Raw genomic sequence first — 24,251 nt, forward strand, 5'->3', positions numbered from 1 at the left:
TTTATTTATTTAGCAATTGTTTAGGTTATGGGTTTGCCAAAGAAAAAATTATGTTTCTATTTTAGAAAAAGTTTCCTCACACCCCCAACATTTATACTTTCACCCCTACAAATGAAAATAATTTTCAATTTTATCTTTTTTATCATTTGACTTTATCCCTACAAAAAATTATAAAAATGATATAATTTGATCATCAATTATATGGAAAAATATAAAAACAATTTTTATTAGTTATAAAAAAGATAAGAGAGAGTACATTAAACAAAACAAAAATCTTGAAAAAGATAAATATTTGTGTTATTCTCTTATAATTTAGGACAAGAAAATGGAATGGGTACATAATTTCGGTGCATATATTATAACTTCTTTTTTTTTGTTTTACTCTCTATAATAGTATTTTTTTTATTCGGTCCTTTCAAATTCAAAAACAATAATTTTTAAATTTACAATTACCAAAATTCAAATAAAAAATATGAAATTTATATTTTTGATAGTTGATGGAATTAATGACATATAATGATCATCATATAATTCTTATCCCGACAGAACAAGAACATGGGTGTTGCTGCTGTTCCTCTTTCCATGTCTCTCTTCAGTTCCACCAAATCCACATTCTTGTTCTCACACTCTCCCAAATTTCGAATACTTAAAGTTAAAGCTAATGCCACAAACCTTATCACAAACTCTGATTGGTTCCAAGTGGGTAGACCCATTGGAAACTATGGCTTCATGAATGTCACTACTAGTACTACTGATCAATATTCATTTCAAGGTGGATTGAAAACTCAAGATGTTCAAGAAGGAAGTGTCAGAATCAGGTAGTAGTACTTACATTTACATATTCATTTCTGAGTTTATACTTATTTACTAATAATCTCGATTGATAATGAATTATGACAGCTCTATTGCAGGCTTTATGAAGGCAGGGTTTCCCAGGGTCCACTTAGAGAAACCCCTGTTCTTTTTAAGGTACTTTAATTATCACTCAGCCTATGTTTGTGATTCACCGTGATTTTGCAGAAGCTGCAAAGTGTAGCTTTTGGAAATGTAGCTTCTGCAAAATCACTGTAGATCACCGTGAATTGTGATTCTGACATATCCACATGATACCAAACATACATTAAATACTCAATTTAGTCCTAAAATTGTAAGAATGTATCAACTTAGAATCTGGTTGTATTGACTTATTTGAACTTATCTACTGGCATAAGCATATGTGACATTGTTTGAGAAAACTTATATAAACAAAGTATGACATGTTTATAAGCTATTTTCGGCTTATTTCCATAAGATCTCCAGGATAGTTTATGAAAATAGCTTATAGATTATACATAAACAATTTGACTTTATTTTATCCCGTTTTACTGTAATAGCTTATTTATAAGCACATATATGATAAGCGCTTACGCTATAAAGATGCAAAAATAAGATGTTTATCCAAACAGGGTCTTAGTACTCTACACTGTCATTATTTCAAAATGGTCCATCAAATTACAAGATGTTAACCAGATTTGGCCCTCAATCTAGTTCATAATTACAACCAATGTCTTTAGCTAGCTTTTCATGTTTGAATTCACTTCACTAAAACTATTATGTTCTATCGAGCATTGAAGGTTTATCCCGGAACACGAGCTGGTGGGGTTGTGGCAGATATGATGGCTGCAAACGAGTTGAATTCCCACATGTTCCTTCAAGTGAGATAGTTTAATCATTCCATATCAGTTCACAGTGTTATTAGTTTCTCATTTCTTTTTAATCCTTACAGAACAGTTCTAAAGGTATTAGTCAGCATGTTATGTTACTTTTGGGTGGGTTTGAAACAACTACTGGAGAACAGGTTCGTCCTCTCAATTTGAGATTAAGTTTTTTTTTAGCATCATAACATATTTTTTGTTCTCCAACTCTGTTAGTTATGTCGGAGACATTTATTTGATCCAGTGGCTTGCTTTTCGTGATTACGGGAAATCTAGTGCAGCAGACTATGCAAAAGTTGCGAGTGAGAAGCTGTCAAAACTGTCTACATGGAATACCTATGAACGAGGACAGACAATGAAAAGAAGACGACGTTTCATTATAAAGCTACTTCAGGGTGCTTTGCGAGGTTTAGCTTACATGCATGATCATGATAGATTACACCAGAGTCTCGGACCATTTTCTGTATCTCTCAAGTATGTGACTAGCAGGCATTTAGTTTTGTTCTAGGTTTTCCATTTGGATTATATTTCCTTCTCACTCTACCATTAACACGTGTAATTGTAATATGACGGCAGCACAATTTCAGAAAGAGAAGCTCCCTATTTGATTCCAAGACTTAGGGATTTAGCTTTTTCTGCTAGTATCAGGTAAGGTAATGACTTGCCAAGCTATTTTATCTTTAGTTAACCTAATTTATATACAATGATCACACGTACAAAAGAGAATGCTGAGTTAGATGTGGGGTATAGCTAGACGAGATAGGTTTACGAATAACAAAAGAGAGAGTTGGGGTAGATATCACCTATAGGAGAAAAGATGGAGGAAACTTGGCTTAGTTGGTTTGGGCATGTGGAGAGAAGACATTGAATCCTGCGGTAAGGAGAGTAAATCAGATATGACAGTCAAATCGCTAGAGGAAGGCCTAAAAAAACTATAAGAGAAACTATTAAGAAAGACCTAGATATTATGAAGAGTTAGATAGAGATATGATATATACATGATAGAGCATTATAGCGTCATTTAATCTATGTAGTCGGCCCTAATTTGTAGGATAAGACTTCTTAGTTGTTTTTGTAGCCTATTGCACTGCTTATTGGCAACCACTGTATATTCCATATGACATTTTTTAGCTATACTTTTTTCTGTTGTATATTTTATATATTTCAACTGCATATATATTGTATCTAGCGAGGTAGGTTTCTATTCTGAGGCCTGTGCATGGGGTCACTGCTTTATTTCCTGTATGCTAACATATTGCAAACAACATGAAGTAGATTATACACATTTATAATATAAATGGTGTTACATTTATTTAAAGGAAAATGATGCATAGTACAAAGAGAGATTACACGGAAGTTGCACGAATATTGTGTGGACAAACATACATGTTTTCCCTCCATGTTTAGTTACCTATAAAAATCACAACTTCAATCTGATTCGAATGCCTTCATACCACATAGCGGTGATCATATTTAAATTATTCCAGGTACTCAGAACTAGAAGATTCAGGACCACTTACGGAAGGTCTCTGGGCACGAGCTTCAACAGCTAGTGCATTCAGTTATTTAGAGAAAAGAGCTTTTGGAATAGCCGATGACATGTGAGTTGTTTGAACTAGGGCCAGTATAGAAGTTCGTTTCAGAATCTTTTAAAGGCCATCTCTGATTTTTATGAGTTACAATGCAGATATGAGGCGGGCCTTCTTTTTGCATATTTGGCTTTTGTTCCATTTTGTGAAGCTGGTGTAATGGATGGCCTTTCCTTGCAAGTAAGTTGTGCTGCCAAATTGACTTTGTCTTTGTTATCTGATGATTTTTTCTGTGGAAGTTTTCTTTATTATAAGATAATATCTTCACTGAATTATTTATTCACCATGACATGATATTCAGAGACTTTTAGAGAACACTTTCCGACTTGATCTTGAAGCAACACGAGAGTAAGATATCTTTTAGTCTATATTTATTTCTGGTTTGAATTATGCTAGCAACATGCTCTCTAACACACTTTTTTATTGGTTGAAATTCTCATGTGTCCCACTAAATTTATGTGGGGCATACTTGATTTAGCGGAATTAATTTGAATTTCAACCAATAGAAGGGCGTGCTAGAGAGTATGTTCCTAGCACTCCTCTTCTGGTTTAGCTATTACATAACGTTCCTCCTATTTAAACTATTTCTTATACATGGTATACATAAGCAAGACATTTCACATTATCTTAATTACAAAATACTCAGCGAGTCAGTTTACATTGTGTGAGTAGATTCAAAAGTTCCATTGTCTTGTTGCGAGTTGCAACCACTCCAAAATAGAAAAGGAAGCATTTTTCACAAATTAAAAGTCTTATCCAGCAAATTTGAACTCTGAAGAAACAAATGCCTAGTAAAATCGGATATTTATGTTTAATTATTAGGTCGCTTCTTTTGTCTTGTCTCACTTTGTTTAGTTGTGATTCGGTAGGTACTGTATAGCAGATGACAGTTTAATTAATGCCATTGAATTCCTGGATCTAGGTGATGGTGCTGGTTGGGAGTTGCTTCAGGTATATACTATATGTCTTTCAGAATGGGAAACTATAAGTGCATGGCTCTGAATGAGTGTGCACTAAAAATAAAACTGTCCAAAAAATAGCTTATTTTCATAAACCCTCGTTTATACTTTATAGAAACATGTTGTGCGGAGGTTACCCTTGTTCTGTCTTTGATTGTAGATGCCGTATTATGTATAAACTCTTTCTTATATGATAAACATTTATTGCTACATCAAATTCAACTGTGAACTTCCAATTCAGTGGCTTCTATCAAATGTTAATGATATGCATATGCTGCTCTCATGATTTCAGGCAATGCTTAATGCCGACTTTCGAAAGAGACCAACTGCAGAGGCTGTTCTCAATCATAGGTTTATGACTGGGGAAGTCCTTTAAATTTCAAGATCAAAAGAATATGTCTGTCGCTATGAAATATATCTACCACATGGCTCGCCGTGCCTGTAAATATTCATTTTTTGGGGGAATATATGTATATCTTGAATTTGCATTGCTTTTTCAGAAGCAGCAATGGTATTGTAAATATTTATAATCTGATATACAGGCAAGGTTATTTCAACTAATTAGAAAGGCAAATTTAATTTAATGATGACCATGATGATAATTAGTAATATAGGAACATGAATCATAAGTTACTAATCAACTAAAACCCTAAAAAAAAGGGAGAAATAATCAGTGTAATCAAGGGGGTTTAATTCAATTTCACAAGATCTCAAAGGTTTTAAACCCTAATTCGAGAAGATTCAACAATATGAAGTAGAATTCATTTGGAAGTGGGAGGTAAATATGTCCCGGTTTGCCGTTGGCTATGAGGATGTTGCACATGATGTTGGGAACATTACTAATTTCTTTTGATCGGAAGCTACAAAATGGTATGAAACCTGAAGAAATTGACATGGAAGGTGCAATAGATGGACTTGCCTTGTAAAAATGTGAATCCTTGGAGTATGGCAAATGTTCATTATTATAATTTTGAAGTGAATTCACGTTTTTAAAGATCTATTGAAATTATTTGAATATGGCAAATGTTAATGAGTGCTCCCGAATTTTTATGGTAAAATCAACGCAATGAAAATTGAAGTGTTTAATTTTTTGAATAAAAAGTTTATTTAAATGGAATGCTTAAAGAGTGCCCCGGGGCTTCATTAGCAAAGACCCTTTGAATATTTATACACCATAACTTGAATGGAATGATTTTTTTTCACCAAAGGAGTACATATTATTACCATAGTAAAACAAACTCAATATACATAAAAATTTAAGCATGGCTTTTATTGCAAGTCTGCAGCAACGAACTAAAAACATTACTAATGAAAGAGACTAGAACATGAAGCAGAAGAGAGGAAGATAGGTTTAAATATGTGGAAATTCCAAATTAAGAGGAAAAGTATTCATATGACACATATATGTATGAATCTTGAAGCACACAAAGATTAGCAAAACATAGTCGTAAACAAGTGGGAATCCAAGAAAAGAATACACTAAAAGAGCATTACACATAACACACCCAAATTATAGAATAACTTTGTGCATACACCATAGAGCTGAGCATAGCATAACCCACATGATTCCAACCTATAACGAGAAGTACTTGAGTAACAGTTCATCTTTCCCTTTCTTCAGACCCTCTCATTCTTCTTATTCTTCTTGTTCTTCTTGTTCTTCTTCTTCCTTGCCACGGGGCTGTCGATATTAGTCTCGCAATTTGGCTTCTTGAGCTTACTGCATGAAGCTATAGCCTCTGAATTTTTTTGAAATGTCTTAAGCAGTTCATCCAACATTTTGCGACTGCGCAAGGCATCTTCCTCCTGGTTAGGAGACATTGATACTAAAAAATGAAAATATGTTTTGAAAGAAAGTAAATTTGTGTGAAAAGCAAAGTTTGAAGAAAAACTTGCCTCATCAAAGTCAGAGTCAAGGTAATCCATTTCCATTACGCGTGAGAAGTCTTTCTCTGTGTATTTTCTTTTTTTTGAACAGCCTTCTTCCTCTGTGTATTGTGTTTATTTATCATCAATCAAATAATAAATGCATACATTAAACAAACAGCAAGAAAGAAGAACCAATAAATAAAAAGTGATCGATGATTTGAGTTACCTAGTGATTGCATTTGCACTGGTGATTTCACCGGGAGACCCATCTTTTCTAGCCGGCAAGGTTATTTCAACTAATGATGATGATGATAATTAGTAATATAGGAATATGTATATTGATGTATTTGGTTTAAAATTTAGTACAGATACATTCACTTTTGTTAACCTCCTTTTGCTTATATTTTGGGACGGAGTAGTATGTATGTATTCACGAAACCCTAAGTTATTACAAAGGTTTTAAACCCTAATAATCACACAGATTTAATTTAATGATGATGATAATTAGTATTATAGGAACATCAACCATAAGTTTACTAATCAACGAAAACCCTGAAAAAAAATAGGAGAAATAATCGGTGTAATCGAGGGGGTTTAATTCAATTTCACATAATCTCAAAGGTTTTAAACCCTAATTCGAGAAGATTCGACAATATGAAGTAGAATGAATTTATCAAAAGAATGAAAATAATAATAATAATACCTACCTTTGAGCGCGTTCGTCGATAGAGAGAGACGAGGGAAGGATTATAGAAAGGCACCAATGGAAGAAAACAAACTGATCCTTTGATGAATAATGAATATCGCAACTGTAGAACCAAACAATCAATTATTATATTTATATATAACTAGAACATCTACCGTGCACGAGACTAATTAGCAGTGAGATATGTAATTATATTACGATATCATAATTGCAATAATATAAGGTATATGCAAATTTTTGAATAACATTAAACGATAGTTCAACAATAATTTTGGAAGGAAGATACGGAAGACTTCCTTATGGACCACATTCGAAGTTTTAGTCGTATCTTCGCCGTCATCGTCGATGATCAATATTTTTAATCCTTCTCTAGAAGTAACTCTTGAAATCGCAACATACAGTTGACCATGTGAAAATACTAGCGACGGAAGATATATCCCAATATGCTTTAAAGATTGTCTCTGACTCTTATTAATAGTCATCGCAAAAGAAATCATTAAAGGAAATTGTCTCCGTTAAAATTTAAAAGAAATTCTTACGTCAGATGGTGTCAGAGAAAATCTAGGTATGAAAACCCGATCACAAATATTACTTCTTGAAATAATTTTTTCTTCAAGAGCACGTTTTCTCAATCTTTTAATAATGATTCTTGTTCCATTGCATAATCATAATTTTTTATTCAAAATCGTTAATACTGCAGCTTTAAATCTCAACTTGTGATTTGGGAGTCCCGACGTAGAAACCGTGTTAAAAAATTCGGGAGTATGAACATCATCGACTGTTTGACCATCTACATTCTGTGCTAGTGGAGTATCATAACTCAAATATGTTTTTTCTTCACCAGGAATTACATCCAACATATAATCATTTATTGTGTCGACTATTGAATTTTTAGGAGGTAATATAACTCTATTTTGGAAACACGTTATATCGTTCATGTTTTGTAAAAGTTGAGGATATGTGCTTTCGACGATAGAAGCAAGAGGATCACCTGAATTTGGAATCAATAAATCTGATGGAATGCAAGTTCTAAATCATCATCGTTGTCATCTTCAATTTCTCCATCGCCAACACCCAAAATCCATTCATAAAACAATCTTCGTTGATCCGAAAAGGTTAGGATACATTGTTAGCAAAAGAAACAAATGTGAATAAGTGATTTTTTCGTAATTAATAATATAGTCACGTTGATATATACCTAAAGTCAACTACTATTTGCATAAATATCACCTTGATATATATTTGCAGTAATACAATCAACCATACCCTTCAACATGAAGAAACTTTTAAGTTCAGAAAGACATTAAAAAAATATATATTTTTCTTAGCATGTTTAGTTAAGAAAAAATAACTTTTAAGTCCAATGATTTTTTTCTTTCCGTAAATAGAAGCACTAAGAAAATGGTTAACATGTTTAGTTAATTAGTATAAAATATTGAATTAGGGTAAAAAAATATAAATTTTTTCAAAAAATAAAACACTAAGAAAATGTATGATTTGATGATTTGCTAGATTTCTAATTATCGGTTTTAATTGTTTAAACTGCGCAATGTAATTTGATGGTGTTTAATTGTTGCATGAAATCTTTCCTATGAAAATAGGTGTTTATAAATTATTGCATATAATTTTAATTACAATTAGTATAGTTGCCATAGTAGTTGAAAATATTGTCTTTTATTAAAGGGTTGTGGGTTCGAATCCTAGTCAAGACAAAATTGTATTTTTTTTTTTAATAAAAATTGCAAGATAAAATGGAGGGAAAACGGAGAAAACAAATTAGGGTTTAGGGTTTGCTTATATATACAAGCTTATAATATAAAAGATGATAATAGCCAAATGGGTTGGTTGGTTGGTTACCCGGCCCATGAGAGATATCTACTAGTACCAATAATTTCTTTTAGCATCATCCCCTAAGTCTTCTCACACCCTCAGCTAATTTTTTAAAATATCTCTGTTTAGTTAATTACCAAACAAAATTAGTTATACAATATCATCAAAATAAATAAATAAATTTGTTACAAGTAATTGATGTGTTTAAATTCAACAATGTTTTAAGATTTCACGCTCATCTAGACAAATTCTTTTTTTTTTTTTTGTCGTTCGCTACTAAGTAGCGAAATGTTCAAACGTATATAAGAAACTCACAACCTTCCCTCTCATTTCATCCGTTCAAAAAAAATTAATTAAACCCAGGAGGAAACCGAGAAGCACCAACACTTTGCCATCAGGGTCTGTCTACTTGCTCATTACGTATGTATGTCTGCCAAGCGCCAACACACACTTTCTCGGTCAAGTGCAGAAACCGAGAAGCACCAACACTTTTATATCTTGGTTTTTTTTTGGTAAGAGATTTTATATCTCTGTTTTAAAAAACAAAAACAAATTATAAAATAATAATAATAACACACTCTTTTAGAATAACTTTGTGCATACACCATAGAGCTGAGCATAGCATAACCCACATGATTCCAACCTATAACGAGAAGTACTTGAGTAACAGTTCATCTTTCCCTTTCTTCAGACCCTCTTATTCTTCTTGTTCTTCTTGTTCTTCTTATTCCTTGCCACGGGGCTGTCGATATTAGTCTCGCAATTTGGCTTCTTGCGCTTACTGCATGAAGCTATAGCCTCTGAATTTTTTTGAAATGTCTTAAACAGTTCATCCAAGATTTTGCGACGGCGCAAGGCATCTTCCTCCTGGTTAGGAGACATTGATACTAAAAAATGAAAATATGTTTTGAAAGAAAGTAAATTTGTGTGAAAAGCAAAGTTTGAAGAAAAACTTGCCGCATCATAGTCAGAGTCAAGGTAATCCGTTTCCATTACGCGTGAGAGGTCTTTCTCTGTCTCTGTGTATTTTCTTTTTTTTGAACAGCCTTCCTCTGTGTATTGTGTTTATTTATTTATCATCAATCAAATAATAAATGCATACATTAAACAAACAGCAAGAAAGAAGAACCAATAAATAAAAAGTGATCGATGATTTGAGTTACCTAGTGATTGCATTTGCACTGGTGATTTCACCGGGAGACCCATCTTTTCTAGCCGGCAAGGTTATTTCAACTAATGATGATGATGATAATTAGTAATATAGGAATATGTATATTGATGTATTTGGTTTAAAATTTAGTACAGATACATTCACTTTTGTTAACCTCCTTTTGCTTATATTTTGGGACGGAGTAGTATGTATGTATTCACGAAACCCTAAGTTATTACAAAGGTTTTAAACCCTAATAATCACACAGATTTAATTTAATGATGATGATAATTAGTATTATAGGAACATCAACCATAAGTTTACTAATCAACGAAAACCCTGAAAAAAAATAGGAGAAATAATCGGTGTAATCGAGGGGGTTTAATTCAATTTCACATAATCTCAAAGGTTTTAAACCCTAATTCGAGAAGATTCGACAATATGAAGTAGAATGAATTTATCAAAAGAATGAAAATAATAATAATAATACCTACCTTTGAGCGCGTTCGTCGATAGAGAGAGACGAGGGAAGGATTATAGAAAGGCACCAATGGAAGAAAACAAACTGATCCTTTGTTTTTTTTGGTACATAACAAACTGATCCTTTGATGAATGAATATCGCAACTGTAGAACCAAACAATCAATTATTATATTTATTTATATATATATATAATGATAATAGCCAAATGGGTTGGTTGGCTGGTTACCCGGCCCATGATTGATATCTATTACTCACACCCCCGGTTTAGATGCACATCCATGATATTTCCAATATGCTCCGCTCGTTACTTAGGAAGCAGATGTGTATATTAGCCAAAACTGCTAAAACACCGTTTGTATACTGCATAGCGAACGATTATGTTCGCAACTAGAAAACAAACTGGTTGGAGAGAGTAATTTATTTTATTTTTGTGTAAAAAAAAACATTAATTTATTTTTAATAAAATATAAGTTGAACAAATCACAACGATCCACCGTACCAAAAATATCACAAGTATCCATCCACCATTGTATAATTGAATGAATAGTAATATATATTTTTGTTACAAATAGTAAATATATATTTAATCTATAACGAAACCTATCAATTGCAATATGTAAAAATAACTAATATTTTAAAAATATATTTAATCAATAATATATAGAAATTTAGAAACCCGTCAAAATATGTAAAAAAAGGTTTCAATATCCTATAGAGCCACGATTAACGAAGATATATACGAAATTTCTACGGTCATTAGGTGAAAATGAAAATTCTGACCATCAATTTATTTAAAGAATTGAAAATTCTTATCACTTAGATCATTTCCTAAGTATAGAACACCTTAATTTTACTACTAAAAAGAAAGGAAGGTTGCCTTAACTTAGTTTAAACTCTCACAAATGAATACTTGGGAAGAAAGAATGGGATAGTCCATATGAATAGATAAATAATTTTATAAAAAAAATCAAATAAATAAATAAAACATTGAACATTTAGTAAAAAAAAAAAAAAAGAGGACATAAGATAATATCTTCACTGAATTATTTATTCACCATGACATGATATTCAGAGACTTTTAAAGAACACTTTCCGACTTGATCTTGAAGCAACACGAGAGTAAGATATCTTTTAGTCTATATTTATTTCTGGTTTGAATTATGCTAGCAACATGCTCTCTAATACACTCTTTCAAACATATTTTTTTATTGGTTGAAATTCTCATGCGTCCCACTAAATTTATGTAGTGCATACTTGATTTAGTGAAATCAATTTGAATTTCAACCAATAGAAGGGCGTGCTAGAGAGTATGTTCCTAGCACTCCTCTTCTGGTTTAGCTATTACATAACGTTCCTCCTATTTAAACTATTTCTTATACATGGTATACATAAGCAAGACATTTCACATTATCTTAAGTACAAACTCCTCAGCGAGTCAGTTTACATTGTGTGAGTAGATTCAAAAGTTCCATATTGTCTTGTTGCAAGTTGCAACCACTCCAAAATAGAAAAAGGAAGTGTTTTTCATAAAATAAAAGTCTTATCCAGCAAGTTTGAACTATGAAGAAGCAAATGCCTAGTAAAATCGGATATTTATGTTTAATTATTAGGCCGTTTCTTTTGTCTTGTCTCACTTTGTTTTATTGTGTTTCGGTAGGTACTGCATAGCAGATGACAGTTTAGTTAATGCCATCGAATTCCTGGATCTAGGTGATGGTGCCGGTTGGGAGTTGCTTCAGGTATATACCACGTCTTTCAGAATGGGAAACTATCAGTGCAGGGCTCTGAAAGAGTGTGCGCTAAAAAATAGCTTATTTTCATAAACCCTCGTTTATGCTTTATTTACAACTTGTGCGGAGTTTACCCTTGTTCTGTCTTTGATTGTAGATGCCGTATTATGTATAAACTCTTTGTTATATATTGCTACATTAAATTCAACCGTGAACTTCCAATTAAGTGGATTCTAACAAATGTTGATGAAATGCTTAATGCCGACTTTCGAAAGAGACCAACTGCAGAGGCTGTTCTCAACCATAGGTTTATGACTGGGGAAGTCCTTTAAATTTCAAGATCAAAAGAATATGTTTGTCTCTATGAAATATATCTACCACATGGCTCACCGCGCCTGTAAATATTCATTTTTTGGGGGAATATATGTATATCTTGAATTTGCATGGCTTTTTCACAAGCAGCAATGGTATTGTAAATATTTATAACATGATATACAGGCCAAAATCCTTTGTAGGTTTGCTGACGCGTTTCAAATTCTGTCCGTTTAACCTTATAATCTGTTTATAGCTCAACTAGTTTGACCAACGTGTTCGAGCGGAGTTTAAAAACACATTGTTAAAATTATGTCTGTTTAACCATATAAACAGTGCCTGCAGTGCAATCGGGCCACTAATAACCATTAGATTAAGATCGTACGATCTAAAAATTAAGCTTAAACTTTCAATTTATAAACAATTAAAATTCATTATAAAATCTGCTGGACTGTCTAATCTTGATCGGACAGTCCGGATGCAGTGTCAGGGACTGCATGCAATCGGGCCACTAATAACCATTAGATCAAGATCGTACGATCTAAAAATTAAGCTTAAACTTTCAATTTATAAACAATTAAAATTCATTATAAAATCTGCTGGACCGTCTAATCTTGATCGGACAGTCCGGATGCAGTGTCAGGGACTGCATGCAGCCGACTGCGTTGAATCCAAATCCCTAATAATAGGGTGCAAACTTATAGGACTTTCTGCATACACTATAGAGTTGAGCATACTTGTAGGAGGTCTTCCTCTGTGTATTGTGTGTTTATCATCAATCAAATAAGAAACCAATGGCAGATAAATAAATATAAGACAGACAAATCAACAGAAAAGACTTGTTTAGTCTTAACAGAAGAAACTAGGATTAGATCTCATTGATAAAATACAAAAGTTCATCGAACAACTAATATATCTTGTCTTGAAAATTAACTTGTTTATTTTATTTAGAATTAGAGGGAGTAATTTATTTTACTTTTGTGTTAAAAGAAACATTAGTTTTATTAATAAAGATATAAGTCGAACAAATCACAACTATTCTCTTTACCAAAAAAAAATATAACTATCCACCATTGTATAGTTGAATGAAAATAGCAATATATATATTTTCTGTTACAAATAGTAAAAATATATTTAATCTATAAAAAAAACCTGTCAATTGCAATATATAAAAATAACTAATGTTTTTTTAATCAATAAAAAATTTTTCCCACTTGGGTTGGTGCATTGGTATTGGTATTGGCTTGGGACCTGAGAGTGTGCTCCTCTTGAGGTCTGAGATTCGATTCTCTCTGGCGCCAATTTGGGTGGGCTAATTTAGCTTCAAAAAAAAAAAAATCTTAGAACCACGTCAAAAAATATGAATCATGTCAAAAATAAGTAAAAACAATTTGAACATCCTACGAGGTCACAATTAACAAATATACATAGGAAATTTCTACCACTATTAGGTAGAAATCAAAATTCTAATCATCAATTTATTTAAAAATTTTAAAATTCTTATTGCTCAGATAAATTTATAGTAGGTATAAAACACGGAAATGGATCATGTGCAGTCAATTTTCAATGCAGTCGTTTTATAGCCGTCCGATCACAATCGGACGGTTTAGATAAATGCAGTTAATAAATACAGTTTTAAATCATGACCGTCTAATCTTGATCGGACAGTTGTAAATCAAGTGACTGCACGACTGCACAAAAAATTTGAATGCATGGAATCCTGATCCATAAAACACCTTAATTTACTACTAAAAAAAGAAAGGAATGTTGCCTTAGTTTAAACTCTCACAAATGAATACTTGGGAAGAGAGAATGGGATCATCCATATCAATAGATAAATAATTTTTTTTTTTATCAAAAATAGATAAATAATTTTATATAAAAAAAAATCAAATAAATAAAACACTGAACATTTAGTAAAAAATAAATAAATATTGAACATAAAAGAAGAAGCGAGAAAAAAAAAAAAAAAAGAGTATAGAACATAGAGAGAGAGAGTTAAGTTGAGTTCATAGATACGTAGATAGATTAATAATTCATTTCGTTAATTCCTGTGATCCCAACAAACGAAGCCATTTAATCGACGACCGAAACAATCACAATTATTTTGGTATATAATCGCTTATTATCTCTCCCATCACGTGTTTGTTAAAATTACTCAATCGATTAATCAAATCATTTCATTTCTCTGTTAGTTTTGGAGCTTCAATTCCCAAATCTAATTCTTGCTTGTTAGGTTTATTGTTCTTTATGCAATTTATATCCAAGATTTGAGCTAAATTTTCCATTTACTTATTTATTAATTTTTGTGTATTTTCAATTTACATTTGAAATTCTGAAAAATTGTTGTTTAATTTGCAGTTATAGCTAGCTAGTGTTAAATGGCCTTTGTCATTGTTGTTACTACTGTGTGAATGGAAGTGGTTGTTGCTGCTTGGTTGAACCAAGTGTATAAGATATTTGCTGGGAATTAAGTGGAAAAATCTCAATGGTAAACCCGAAAGGGTCTAGTCAATCAAAGATATGTTACAGACCTATACGACCGTCTGATTTTGACGTTTTAGAGCGTATTCATGGAAGATTATTTCCTATTAGGTGAGATCATGGTGTTATTGTTTTTGTTGGTGTTGATTATGAGTTTTTGAATCTGTGTTTAGTTAAAGATGTTTATGAATCTCAGGTATGAATCTACTTTTTTCCAAGATGTGGTACATGGACGTGAGATTGTGTCGTGGGGAGCAGTTGATCTTAGTCGACCGAATGGACAAAGTGACGAACTCATTGGATTTGTAACAGCACGGATTGTTCTTGCAAAAGAAAGTGAGGTTGACCCCCTTTATATATAACTGTATGCATTTTGTCTTATCATTGCTAGAAACTAGTAGCACTGAGAAGTGAACTTGTTCTGATCCTTATACTCTGTGGAAAGTGTGACTATTTAATGCTTTCATGATTACTTGTTGACTTTAAAGGGGTTTGTTATTTAGCTGATTTTTGTTGGAAATTTTGTCTGGAGTGTGTATTTTTATATCCTAGGAGGACAAAGCATTCAAAACAAAACTAACTAATTAACTATTATAATGCACTTATCGGTAGCTGTGTATTTATGGGTAGTTTGTTTAGAAAGAAATATTTATAAGAGTCATGCATTAGAAATATATATTTTAGTGGTGGCTGAAAGTAGTTGTACATTCTGATAATAACTTCTATGATCAAAGTTACAAGTAGTTACATGTTAGCCTATTGAAAATATATGTTGTAGTGCTGCGAATAAAATTGGGTGTGTTATGTTGTAATTTTGGGCAGAGAATCTCAGAATACTCTTGTAGGAGTCATTTATCTCTGAGTCTGGCACAACAAGTTGTACTGTGTGTGATTTGTGTGATTCAATAACCTTAAGAAACAATTTACCTATTTGTGTTCTGTCATTTTTGGTCTGACCTACTGGACCAAAAGGAGGAAATTTCTTAGGCCAGCGAAGTTGATGTTTAATCGCAAGTCAGGTTTCTAAATGAACTATTGGAGGAACAACTGGATGGTAGGAAAACTTAATTGAACATCAATCATGTTTCTAATTAAAAGTGAAGCAAGTCACAATTACATTAACTTATGAGTTACTTTTTACTTGAATCTTAAGATTGATAAAATGAAGGGTTTGGTGATGATCATAGGAGATAGTTAAGAAAAAAGATTCTTAACGGAGAACTTGTATGTATTATAGAGCTATAAATAAGGTGACTTTGGGATAAATATCTCTTAGTAGTTGAGTGCTAATTGAACTACGCGACGCTGTTTAGTTTCTAAATTGGATCTCAGGTCAGATTATCATTAGATTCAGGTCTATTTCCTACATTCAGCTTTGAGGACAAGGTGGCAACCTAGAGTTAAATAGACCAGAGAATTTTCCATTAGCCTACTAGAATGTGTAATCTAGGAGGTGGTGATAATAGCGGCTATACCAGTTTATGCGTAGTTATGCATTAGAAAGACATGTAGTGATGCCTGAAAGTAGTTGTATACTAGTAGTTACATACTAACCTATTAGCAATATATGTTTTATTAGTATGTTAAAAATAGTCTGTGTTAGTATTTTGTAAGTCTGGACAGATAATAATCTATGTATGACTATGAGTCATAAGATTTTGGGACAATTTTACTTGTTTGTATTATGTGTGAATTGTGTGATTCAAAAACATCAGTCACCAATTTTTCAATCGGTGTTCTATCCTAGCCTTTTGGTACTAACATTTAAGTAATGTCATGCTCAAATTGATTTGCAATAAATCTGATCAAACTGTCTCATCTGTGGAGTGGGCCCTCCTTAATTCTTAGCTTAACTTTTTGCTGATAATTGTAAATTTTTGTATGAATTTTATTCTTGTAGATAGTGGACTTGCTTGGATATGACTCGGCCAAATCTGATCAGACTTTAGTGTACGTTCTAACACTGGGAGTAGTGGAAGCATATAGGAGCCTTGGAATAGGTAGTAGTTTGTTTTGTACTTTAATTTTGTTGAAGCCCTCCAGTAATATGATTTGACAGTCTAATTTGTGCCTCATCACCAGCTTCTTCTCTGATACGGGAGGTCATAAAATATGCTTCGAGTATTTCAACATGCAGAGCAGTGTACTTGCATGTAATTTCTTTCAATATCTCGGCAATCAATTTATACAAGAAAATGTCTTTCAAGTGTGTTCGAAGACTGCAGGGATTTTACTTTATCAATGGCCAACATTATGATTCATTTTTATTTGTCCACTACGTAAATGGGGGACGGTCTCCTTGCTCACCATTGTAAGTGATATATCTTTCAAATTTTATGCCTTCTTGATTTGCGATTTGAAAGAATGTTGTGATATAGATAGTGTAAAGTTATTGTAGTATTACTCCTTAACTGGTATATGCATATTTGACTTAATGTGTAAAAAATATTGTTTCAATGTTGTAATATCTATGCAATTGTCAAAATGATTATTGACATTGGATATACGCCTTCTAGCTGGGTTTCAGTTTCCGAATTTATTGGACTTTAACAGTGCTGTATATTTGTGCCATATGCATAGCTTTTGTGTGCTTCTTTTTATCTATAAAAAAATGTAAATTATTTACAAAATTTTAATTTTCATTTCACATTTCAGAGAGCTTTTGTCTGTAATCGTAAGCTACATGAAGAGTGGCTTTAAGGCAGTGGCTGCAAAGCTGTGCAAGAACGAAGTAAGGAAAATCTCAAGGTGGGAAAAGTGTAAAGAAAGTCATTCTCTTGTCTCACTCTCAACAATACCCAACAAAAGAAATGTGGCAGTCGAGTGTAATGGTAGTGAGTTTGTGTAATTTTTTTCGTGTTAGTTTTCTGTTTCCTGTATTATTCAACCTCACGTATAATTCTCTCTAGAAAGGTGCCAAAATTGTACTTACTATATGTAACTATTCTGTCAGAATAAGTTTCCTCAATGCAATCCAGAGATGAAACCAAAAATGTAGGTCACACATACATATTGTAAAAAAGCATTTTAACAAATTATTTTAGACCACGGGTTGGCTCCCATTCTGCTACGTAGAAGATAATACTGATAATTAAGCGTGTGCAATAATAACTTGTGATTCTGTTGGTTATTGTCAGCAGGATCTGTTAATTGGCAGAAGTTCTAGTACTAGGAGTAGGACAGTCAGATTACATAATCAGGACCCATGACCCTGGTTCATTCAGAGGGTTCAAACTTTTCAGTTCTTGGACCTCTTCTTGCTCTAGTGGTGCAAAATAAAATAAAATTTAAGGGCTCAAAAATGCAAAATATATAGAGATATATGTTCATTTTTTTAGTTTAGGGGGGTACTTGAACAGTACTTTGTTGGAATTGGCTTTCAAGGCCATGATCATGCGTATACATCAATTATAATTTATAACTATAGTCACATGTGTGATTGCTTGATAGTTAAGAAGTTTTACATACAGTCGTTGCATCAAACTAACCTATGCTTTTTAGAGTTTCATTGATATGCATTATGGGTGTAAAACATTTTAAAGAGTATGCACTGTAATGCATGTTTAAACAGCCATCCAATTAAATTCAATTATCAATTATCCTATGCTTTGTAGAGTTTAATTGACATGTAATATGTGTTTTGAATTTGATCTGTTGTCTCTGCAAATGAGGTTTTACATGTGCATATCCATTACACACTTATAATTATAGATCATTTAAGTAAAAAGATTTTTCTGCTATAGCTTAAACGTTTGTACAAAGGGTACCGTGTAAATATAGAAAATCATAGTGTACTTGTGTTGTGGTACGTGAACTGAAGTTTATGTAAACGTACTTGAACTGAGTTTATATAAACATAGTTGAACTAAATTTGTGTACTGTGACATCTTATAAGTATAAAAAAAGTCTAGAAACTCAAAATTTACGTGCAACATTGAATTTACATAAATGTACTTGACACATAGATACATAAGATGAATAGATACATAAATCTAAGCATATATACAACAAAATCCAAAAGGGCAAAGGTAAGTTAAAATTTGACTCTTGAACTAGAAAACATGATGAATAAAAACACCTTTTTTTTTTAACTAGACAACATCATACACAATGTAGTTTATGGATTTTAAATAAATAGTCTCGCATCGAAGTGTATATGAAAAATGAATAATAAGGAAGCAACATACGACAATTAGTTGCAACCTAAAAGACTTAAGAGAACAAAACTAATTTTAATCGTGTTGGTATTTTAGTTTTGTTTTGACGAAAAAATCAAGATCAAACTTGGAAGGAACAACTATTTCTTTTGAAAATACAAGATCAAACTCTTTCTCTTGAGAATAGAAGATCAAACTATTAAACTGGCAGTTTTTTTATGAAATATGAATACATTGTGTAGAACATTGAAAATTTGAAATAGAAAAAATAAGAGTCAAATGGATCTAAGAAAATACAACATTAAACACAAGAAAAGTGTCATCCTTAAGAAAACAATACTAGTATCTAATAAATCAATGTACCAGAATATTTTAAATAGATAAAACATAATTTACTTACACATAGAAATCTATTAATGAGACTCAATGAAAAATAAATCCCATGATAAAAATTGAACTTTCTATGCTACTCGAACATTCTGAATTCATAACCATAATATTCATAATCATATGGGGATGAAAGAGGTGCAATTAGAGAAAAAGATGCAATTTTAGGAAGAGATGGAATTTTAGGAAGAGATGCAATTTTAGTAAGATGATTAACCGCGTCTAGAAAGGAGTCGTGCCTGGACATGTCTGATGTCGGATTGCCACCATAAACATCTCTTGAGTCCTCTTCAGCAGCAGCCTCGATATCCATTTTTATTTCGTTACCCTCATTTGACTCAAGATCATCACCAAGTTCAATATTTTCTTCATGTCCTATGTCGAGTGGATTCAACACTTCTACAACATCAAAATCTAGAACATTGCCAAAAGATCTGACCTTTGAAATTAGTGAACTGTCATTGGAAGCTATTGTAACAACAATGTCGTCACTAAGAAGATCACGTTCAACATCATCCAGCAATATTCGGACATCCATTTCAACAGAAGAGGATGGATTCTCTGAGTCCATTATTTTTTCGGGAAGTTCATGTTCAATGACTCCAACCAAATTGTTCTGAGAGTTAGAAAGACGGAGTCCGGGCTGTTTTATTTGATCCAAGTTACTTGGGCCCCTCGAATCAGCTCCAAAACAATATATTCTTTCTGTTGAAGGTAACGTGGAAATAAAAGTCGACTTTAGATACCAAAACACGGATTAATAAATATGCTAAAGAAACTAATAAGTTACTTCAAGTTCATTATGAAGCAATGTTTAGATGTTGTGCATAGACATAACTTGCATATTGAAATAATGACGAAATTGACATATTAAAACAGTGATGCAATTGTACCTGGACTGGAGGAAGGCGCTTTGCAGGAAACGCTATCTAAAGTAATGACAAAAGGATCGTTGTGCTCAATCGTAAATGAAGGTGACGGGGACGAATGAGGAGATCCCGTGTTCTGAAAACGAGTAGTTGCTGATCCTTTGCCATTGTCAGGTTTCTCAAAAGCAGCGAATCGTGTACCAAAATAAGGTGAATCCAATATTATCTCTGGCTGTCTGCTTAATAGTTTAAGATGTGAACTGCACTGGATGAGTTTTGCAAAATGTTTGGCCAACAGTCCTTGTTCACATTGCAAAAAATGCATCCTACAAATTAAAAAATTACAAGATGAAGTTCCCAAACATAACGGCCTAGTAAATTGAAAAGAGTGTGTTGCTAGCACTTCAAAAACGAGTCATCTAAAGACCACAAATTCTATATAACAAAATTAACTTGACTAGTGTTCATCAATGATTTCAATTTCGGTAAGTTATATTGCTCATATTTGATAGTATTGTCAACATCCCATTTGGAAATCGGTCTATAATATTTTACAAAGGTTAAATGCCAGTTCTCCTACTCCATTTATGATAAACCAACAAACATTGTACTTTTCAATCTCTATGAATGAATGAAAGTTGAGCACATATCCACATATCATATGACATACCTGTGTTTGCTAGCCTGCTGATCACCGGTAAAATCTTTTGTTGTTTCCCACTTTGTGCTCTTTCTAGGTAGAGGATCAGCCTCCCTAAAGAAGCAAGGCTCTCTAGCAACCTGCGTTAGACAAAATATTATTCAAGTGTTTGCATGTAGAAAAACTATTCAAGTAGCTAACATACAGAGAAAGTAACTTACAACTAAAGTCAATGTGCTAGGTCCTTCCTCGGGACAATTTGCTTGAAGTGCGGTTATATTTGACCACGGAATTTCTATTTTCCTTTTCAAATTGCCTTCAAGAACTTCCCATACAAGCTTCTCCGTGGCATAGTAACACTTTGCCACTAAGTCACCCTCAAATTTTGATTTATACTGCAATAAAGACAATATCAACATGAGTTAAATTAATTGAAACAATATAAATTTCCCAAAACACAAACTGCGTGTAGAATCTTGAATGTACCTCCCATGAACCGATTTTTAAAAGGATAGCCGGGAAATTTGAAGCCTTCAGCTTTACCGCAGGAGCTCGGCTCTCTTTTTTTGATCTCGATCGAGAGTTTGAAGTATCGTCTGTTTCATATGCACTAACCGTATTCCTTTGAGACATCATCATTTGCAGAATTTCTAAAAGCGAATTGCTCTTCTTAAGACTTAAACCCAAAGGGCCAGGCTCGTTATGTATACTATTGTCTGGCGAAAGAGATGAAGCACTCGACTGCTAAACAATACAAAAAACCATAAACAGTGAGAACAAAGAATGTCACAGAGGATCTAAACAAAAGGGAACATTATTAATAATATGTTTGGAACCACGGTTAGTTTGACGAAATTATGATAAAGTCTAGAACTCAATTGTAAAATAATAATAATAATAATTATAAAATTCAAATTCTTGTTTAAGGTCAAGATCAACTCTTACGGACAAAATTAATTCTACTAAAAAAACAACCGTCAAAATCAAGTCTACATCTCTAAAATCAATTTTGCATGTGAAATTCAAATTCCAATACTAAACGAATCACATTAACACGGTAATTTTGTTTAATTCTAAAACTCAAATGTACTTCCTCCATCTTAAAATATAATTTCTAGTTGACCACTGCATGTACTATGATGCACAATTTTGATCAATAATATATTTAATTGTCTATCGAGTATTTCAATCTAACAATCCATGCACCACAGAAGAAAGACAACGAAAAGAATAGTAACTTATATTCTAGTAAAATCAATACCACAAGTGCTGAATTAATGAAATCACAATTTTGAATAAAAAACTGATTTTGAATCTTTCTAGCACTATATATTTCTATGTAAAATCAATTACTGATATCACAATTTTGAATCCACGACTGGTTTTGAACAAGCAATACTTTCTAGCGCTATTGCTGTGTAAAATCAATTAATTAATGATATCAAAATTTTGAATCCAAGACTCAATTGAACACACAAGTCTTTCTAGCCCTATTGCTGTGTATAATCAATCACATAAATCTGAAGCTAAACATGCAGAACAAAAAATACACAAGGTTGAAGATGTCGGTAACACGGATTGAGTAAAAAATTACGACTATGTTTATTAGTTGGGAGAGATCGCTGAGCAATTTTAGAAAAGAAAAAAAAACTCATCTTAATCAAATCATATCTTTTTATTTTAAGAAGTAATTGTGTGTTTTTATGGAAAAAGTTGATTGTTAAGTGAAAAATACAAACGGTTGGATTAAACAGAATAGTTTACTTTCATAAAACTCATAGTTTACATTCATACAAAACAGAATAGTATTTGATAATGGCAGAAAACAATATTACACGGAGCAGATTTTGTTGGCTTTGTAGTGGGGGTGGCAATGGGTTGATTAATTAGTTAAGAATTTATTTTAGAAATAAGAATTCTGTAGCGAGCCGGCAAAATTGTTATAGAAATTAATTAAATATACTCTCTAAACAACATTAGTCAAAATAAATTCTACACTTCTAGAATAAATTTTGCATTCTCTAAAAGTAAAATCAAACATAACAAAACTATAATACAATAAGTAACAACCAGTCAAAAATAAATAAATGTTTAGAAAGATATGAGGAAATTACCTTAAGACGCTTATGGAGAGGTTGATCAACATGATCATCAATGTTTTCTGAACGGACATTGCGTATCGTAGAAGCCATGAAGTTGTTATGGAAATCAGAAAATTTTGAGTGGCAAGGAGAGTGAGTAAACAAGAATGGGAGAAAAAACAAGTTGTGATGGAAGAACAAGGATTGAAATATATAAGGAATTTAGGAGGGAAGAGAAAGTCACGTGCCTAATTTACGTGAGTATTTAAAAAAATTACGAATCTTTGTTAAAATTTAAGAATCTTTTACCGTGATTATCAAAAAAAAAAAATCTTTTACAGTGCCAACTATTGATTACGTGCATTAATTCTCTTTCCAAAAGTAAATATTTGTAGGTAAAAAAAAAAAAGTAAATATTTGGATTAAATAAATCTTGCTACTTTATATTTTTTTATATCAAATTTTTTTTCGGTCAATCTTTAATTTAAGAAGTCTTTAATTTTTTTTTCGGTCAATCTTTAATTTTTTTTTTCCGGTCAATCTTTAAAAATGTAGAATTATGTTTTTTTTATGTAAATGTAGAATCATGGTACTTAATCCAATCCTATATATACAAAAATTTACTCCTAACTATTATAAAAAATATGCGTAACAAATAACTATTATAAAATAAAAATTACTCCTAACTCATTAAGGAAAAATAAAATTTTATCAAAATAGAATAATTTTTATGATTAGCTTTTTATATTTTGCTGACTCATTAAATATTGGATTGACTTTTCATTGCTGACTCATCAAATATATATTTTTCAATTATAATTATAAAATAAAATAGGATCAATTTCATGATTAACTTTTTATATTTTTTCGAGTTCCGACTCATCAAATGTTGGATTGATTTTTCATATTTTGCTGACTCATCAAATATATTTTAACCAATTATATTTACAAAACAAAAAAGTATCAGTTTCATGATTAGCTTTTAATACTCAATCCGACCTTAATTATAAGCAAATTTTCACTTTTTTGATTCATTGAATAACTAATGTATCTGATCTATAATTAAGGTTAAATACATTAATTATTCAATGAATCTAAAAAGTGAAGTAAAAATTTAATTATAATTAAAATCGTCAAGAATACTCTACTAACTCATCAAATATTGAATTAATTTTTCATACTCTATTAACTCATCAAAATACTAAATTGAAATAAGTTAAGATACAAATATCCTATTATGTCACTTATCTTGTCCACCAAACGAGTATAAAAAAATTGTTAGTAGAGACTCATCAAACTCATTTGTACAAAG

General features: G+C 32.0%; 4 protein-coding genes across 9 annotated transcripts; 2 read left to right on the forward strand and 2 right to left on the reverse strand.

Annotated features, from left to right (window-relative positions):
- Window positions 1–513: 513 nt before the first annotated feature.
- LOC123908916 lies at window positions 514–12,455 on the forward strand. Of its 2 annotated transcripts, none has more exons than XM_045959646.1 (11): window positions 514–818; window positions 912–969; window positions 1,614–1,694; window positions 1,766–1,837; window positions 1,939–2,168; window positions 2,271–2,342; window positions 3,182–3,295; window positions 3,382–3,463; window positions 3,585–3,631; window positions 4,153–4,234; window positions 4,535–4,803. In XM_045959646.1, exons 1-11 carry the CDS (start codon window positions 556–558, stop codon window positions 4,616–4,618), a joined length of 1,185 nt encoding a protein of 394 aa, XP_045815602.1. In that variant the 5' UTR covers window positions 514–555; the 3' UTR covers window positions 4,619–4,803. The 2 variants fall into 2 exon arrangements, with proteins under 2 accessions (XP_045815602.1, XP_045815603.1); XM_045959647.1 differs by lacking the exons at window positions 4,153–4,234; window positions 4,535–4,803 and adding exons at window positions 11,937–12,018; window positions 12,258–12,455 and having other exon boundaries at window positions 520–818.
- On the reverse strand, window positions 5,589–10,415 carry LOC123908917. 5 transcript variants are annotated; one of them, XM_045959654.1, is made up of 4 exons: window positions 10,292–10,415; window positions 9,811–9,880; window positions 6,139–6,230; window positions 5,589–6,048 (listed from the first exon to the last, which is right to left on the reverse strand). In XM_045959654.1, the coding sequence occupies exons 2-4, from the start codon at window positions 9,851–9,853 to the stop codon at window positions 5,860–5,862; spliced, it is 324 nt and encodes a 107-aa protein (XP_045815610.1). In that variant the 5' UTR covers window positions 9,854–9,880; window positions 10,292–10,415; the 3' UTR covers window positions 5,589–5,859. The 5 variants fall into 5 exon arrangements, with proteins under 5 accessions (XP_045815610.1, XP_045815609.1, XP_045815607.1 ...); XM_045959653.1 differs by having other exon boundaries at window positions 9,811–9,882; window positions 10,295–10,380; XM_045959651.1 differs by lacking the exons at window positions 9,811–9,880; window positions 10,292–10,415 and adding exons at window positions 6,338–6,407; window positions 6,819–6,918.
- Window positions 12,456–14,268: 1,813 nt separating the features above from the next.
- LOC123909914 (histone acetyltransferase MCC1) lies at window positions 14,269–17,887 on the forward strand. Its single transcript, XM_045960848.1, has 6 exons — window positions 14,269–14,431; window positions 14,683–14,916; window positions 15,002–15,146; window positions 16,706–16,805; window positions 16,888–17,116; window positions 17,461–17,887. Exons 2-6 carry the CDS (start codon window positions 14,810–14,812, stop codon window positions 17,651–17,653), a joined length of 774 nt encoding a protein of 257 aa, XP_045816804.1. The 5' UTR covers window positions 14,269–14,431; window positions 14,683–14,809; the 3' UTR covers window positions 17,654–17,887.
- Window positions 17,888–19,363: 1,476 nt separating this feature from the next.
- On the reverse strand, window positions 19,364–23,050 carry LOC123904733. Its single transcript, XM_045954359.1, has 6 exons — window positions 22,973–23,050; window positions 21,345–21,599; window positions 21,080–21,253; window positions 20,889–20,998; window positions 20,243–20,544; window positions 19,364–20,054 (listed from the first exon to the last, which is right to left on the reverse strand). The coding sequence occupies exons 1-6, from the start codon at window positions 23,048–23,050 to the stop codon at window positions 19,429–19,431; spliced, it is 1,545 nt and encodes a 514-aa protein (XP_045810315.1). The 3' UTR covers window positions 19,364–19,428.
- Window positions 23,051–24,251: the final 1,201 nt, after the last annotated feature.

This window comes from Trifolium pratense, linkage group LG2 (genome assembly GCF_020283565.1).
Source record: "Trifolium pratense cultivar HEN17-A07 linkage group LG2, ARS_RC_1.1, whole genome shotgun sequence".
NCBI lineage: Eukaryota > Viridiplantae > Streptophyta > Magnoliopsida > Fabales > Fabaceae > Trifolium > Trifolium pratense.